This window comes from Nematolebias whitei, chromosome 8 (assembly GCF_014905685.2).
Source record: "Nematolebias whitei isolate Nwh7 chromosome 8, NemWhi1, whole genome shotgun sequence".
NCBI classification, from domain to species: Eukaryota; Metazoa; Chordata; class Actinopteri; order Cyprinodontiformes; family Rivulidae; genus Nematolebias; species Nematolebias whitei.
In genome coordinates, this window is record NC_056505.1 from 32,473,173 (window position 1) to 32,476,897 (window position 3,725).

Sequence of the window (3,725 nt, forward strand, 5' to 3'; positions counted from 1 at the left end):
TATATATATATATAATTCCTCCTGAAACAGGCTCGTGTCATCAGATTGCTTCATCTGGAGTGAACTTTGTTGCTACTCAGGGTTTGACTTTTTGCCATTTCAAAACTCCAGTGTGCACGAAAAGTGTCTGTTTTACATGTCTGACCTTAAATCCAGTTTGATCTCATTTAAATGTCTGGGAAAAAACGTTTTAACACAAGATGCATCTGTCAGCTGTCTGCCCTGACATGCAGATGATTGTGCAGAAGGCACATGTTGTATATAAACTCAATAAATAAGATCATAAGTGTTTTTAAAATGGGCTGCATCTATTAGAAGTGCTTAACCTGAGACATTTTACTGGTTTTTGACCAGCATTTCTACTAAATTTAGCTTTGCCTCAGGAAGGACAATCAAATCATCTTTAAACGATTTGATTTTATGCCATCTAAAATAATCTCTAAACTTACAGAAGTTCTGTTTGCTGGACTTAAACAGTTGCCACAGATCAAACTGGTGTAATCAGATGTCACAAACTAAATCAGACAATATTACATCTTACAAATACATCAAACATGTCTGAATCAAATTTATGTTGCTACTCTCAGACTGGAAGTTTTTAAATTAAAGATCCGTTTAAAGTTTTTATTGGTTTAATTATGCTTTTTATTTACATTAAATATAGGTGAGCAAAACTTACTATACTTTAAATGTTTTAGTAGTTTGAAGCTACTGACTTTGCATTTTTCCACAACATGCTGCAATATCTGTCATCATTATCATAATCTGTCATTATAATCTGTCATTATCATAATCTGTCATTGTCATAATCTGTCATTGTCATAATCTGTCATTATCATAATCTGTCATCATTTTTGCCAACAATAAACCTTGGATCTCCAAATCAGTTAAAAAAAAAAACAATAAATTTGCACATTAGCTTCAAACAGAGGGATTTGACTCAATACCACATACAAGTGATGAAAGAATTAAAATGAGAGTGAACGATAAGGAGAGGGTGCAGAACATGTTCAGGTCCAATAACAATAAAAATAATGTTTTCAGTGAAACGTTTCTAAGACAAAGGAGACGGTCATTGATTTCAGAAAAGACTCTTCAGTTGCAGCTCCTGTGGTCATTAACGGTGAAGCTGTCGAGGTGGTACATCAATATAAACATCTGGGAAGTGTTCTCCATGACAAACTGACCTTTGACCCCCATGTGACCTTACTGTGTAAGAAGTCCCACCAGAGAATGCATTTTTATCTGATGTTTTAATGTCGATTCTGCTTTTATGAGAATGTTTTATTCGTGTTTTATTGAGTCTCTTTTAACTTTCACCTTCATCTGCTGATTTATTTTTATTTTATTATTAACCTTTATTTAACCAGTCCCACTGAGATCAGGTCTCTATTGAGAGGGAGACCTGGGTCTGAAGGCAGGCTAACATGCAGGGGGAGGAAACCGGAGTACCCGGAGAAAACCCACGCAAGCACAAGAAGAACATGCAAACTTCACACAGAAAGACCCCAGGTCCAACCGGGGATTGAACCCAGGACCTTCTTGTTGTGAGGCAACAGTGCTAACCACTGAGCCAAAATTGTCACATGCAAAAACAGGAACAAACTGTCGGGGATTATCAGGATGTGCAGCAACACCGCTGGCATCGCCGTTCAGAACCTCACTGACCTACACAAGGTGAGGTCCGTGAACAAGGCCAGGCTGATTCTGGCAGATCCTGATCACCCCCTCCATGGTGAGTTCAGGTTCCTTCCATCTGGACACAAGTATCTGATTAATATAGAACAAACAGACTAGAAACCTCCATTATCCCTGTGGTGCTCAGGCTCCTCAACGAACAGAGATAACTTCTGTTATTTTAACGTCTCAATGTCTTGTGTAGTACGGATGTTCTTGTGCCTACTGACTGTGAAACTAATTGTCCCGTGGGGATAATAAAGATTATTCAACATGAATATATAAATTATTTTTATTGTGAAGTTGCTTCCTTTAATTCTGACATTTATTTTGTGAATGCTTATAAAGCAGTAACACTATTGTGATCCATTTTTCTTCCACAGGCGCGGTTCTCGTCCTGCAGAGTTCAAGCATCAAATCGTATCAAAACGTTCAGCTCGTTCGCAACAATTCTGCTATGACTTCTGCTTTTTGAAATATTTAGCCTTGTCTGCCATTTTTTTTCCCTCGTAGAAAATGAACTGAACAAAACTAAACTGAGCAAATTTAAACATTTTTTTCAGCTACTTTCAGCTGTTTTGTACTCCTTTCAGCTTATTTCTGCTCATTTCAGCGTTTTCTGTTTGGGGTGCACCGGCTGATTTATCGGCTCGAATCAGAAATCGGTCGATACTTACATGAGAAACCAATTTTACAGATTTTTTTTTAAGTTTTAACAACAATTGTCTGAACTTCATTTATATTTCAGCGCACTGGCCAGTTAAATGAAGTTTGTATTGTTCTAGTTTATTGTTCGAGGGTCTGTTTTACAATAAAATAATGTTGGAAAACTGAAGGTGAACTTAAAGCACCTGACAGTGTTGATTATAAAACTAAATCTAAATCAGCATCTCTTGTAGAGATCGGTGCACCCTATCATCTATTATTTCAGCTACTATGCAGATGTTTTATGCTAATTTTAGCTTTTCAGCTAATTTTATTTTTTGCACTCACTTCAACTTTTTTCAGCAGAATTCATCAAAAATGTGCTCGCTCAACTTCCTTCTTATAATTTCAGCTTCTTTCTTCTTCTTTAGCTACTTTTTAGCCGTTTTTGCAAACGTCAGCTTTTTAGTTAATTTCCACTTGTTTTGCTCATTTAAACCTAATTCAGCAACTGTGTTCTTTCTGCTTTCTTCTGTCGACATGTTCTTCCATTTCAGCTACATTTCAGCTTGTTTTAGCTAAGTTCAGCTGTTCTTCAGCAATAAGCATTCACTGTATTTTTGCAGGAAATGCAGTTTCTCTAGTTGTGATTTAATCCTGCTGGTCCTCGTCTCAGCTCATGAGCTCTGATCTGGTCCAGTTGGACCCGGGTGGTACCTTGGGGTCGTCTCTGTGGAACAGGTCCGAGTCCTCTGTGCTGTCCATCATGATGTTGGGACGAGCTTCTTTCCCTCCTGGGTGTCCATCTCTGTAGGACCTCTCACCGCTGGAGCGGTCACTGCTGCTGTTGCCCATCCGGACCTCGCACCGAACCAGGCGACGATCAAGTATCAGCAGATGGTCTCGGAGCCGCTCAGGTGGGGTCAGGAGTCTCGCGCAGTGTTTGCTTTGAGGTGGACTGTGGTCTCAACTCGTCTGTTTCCGTGTCCAAGTTTCAGCCGAACCCGAGTCCAGAACAAACATGGAGCGAGCAGATGAACGGTCTAAACTTTGCCCACTTCGACTCTTCCCCCTTGTTTTCTTCGTCCTTCGTGTTTTTCTTCGTGTGGAGGAAACTCGAGGCGGTGAAAACACACCTCTTCCGCCTCCCGCCCTCCTCCCCGGGAAGTCTTCGTCTTCCCTCGTCTGCCATGTTTTTAAAGGCACGCGCTCGTTCAACACGAACGAAACACGAGCGGAAGCAGAGACGTTTTTTTTATTTTTATTTTTTTAATTTATTAATAACACACAGAACTACAGAACACTACAAAAGAGAAGGATATATACAAACACTCGTGAAGGGTGTCAGAACTACAGTTTACAAGCTAGGGGGGTTACAAAATGATGAAAATTGAGTAATACAT

General features: G+C 39.5%; 1 protein-coding gene across 1 annotated transcript in view; it reads right to left on the reverse strand.

The window, feature by feature from the left end:
• The window catches only part of prkab1b (protein kinase, AMP-activated, beta 1 non-catalytic subunit, b), a 5,712-nt gene extending 2,223 nt beyond the window's left edge, over nt 1-3,489 (reverse strand). Inside the window, exon 1 of the mRNA XM_037681216.1 lies at nt 3,040-3,489. Coding sequence (XP_037537144.1) covers nt 3,040-3,177 — 138 coding nt within the window. The 5' untranslated portion in view covers nt 3,178-3,489. The remainder of the gene's footprint in view (nt 1-3,039) is intronic.
• Nucleotides 3,490-3,725: the final 236 nt, after the last annotated feature.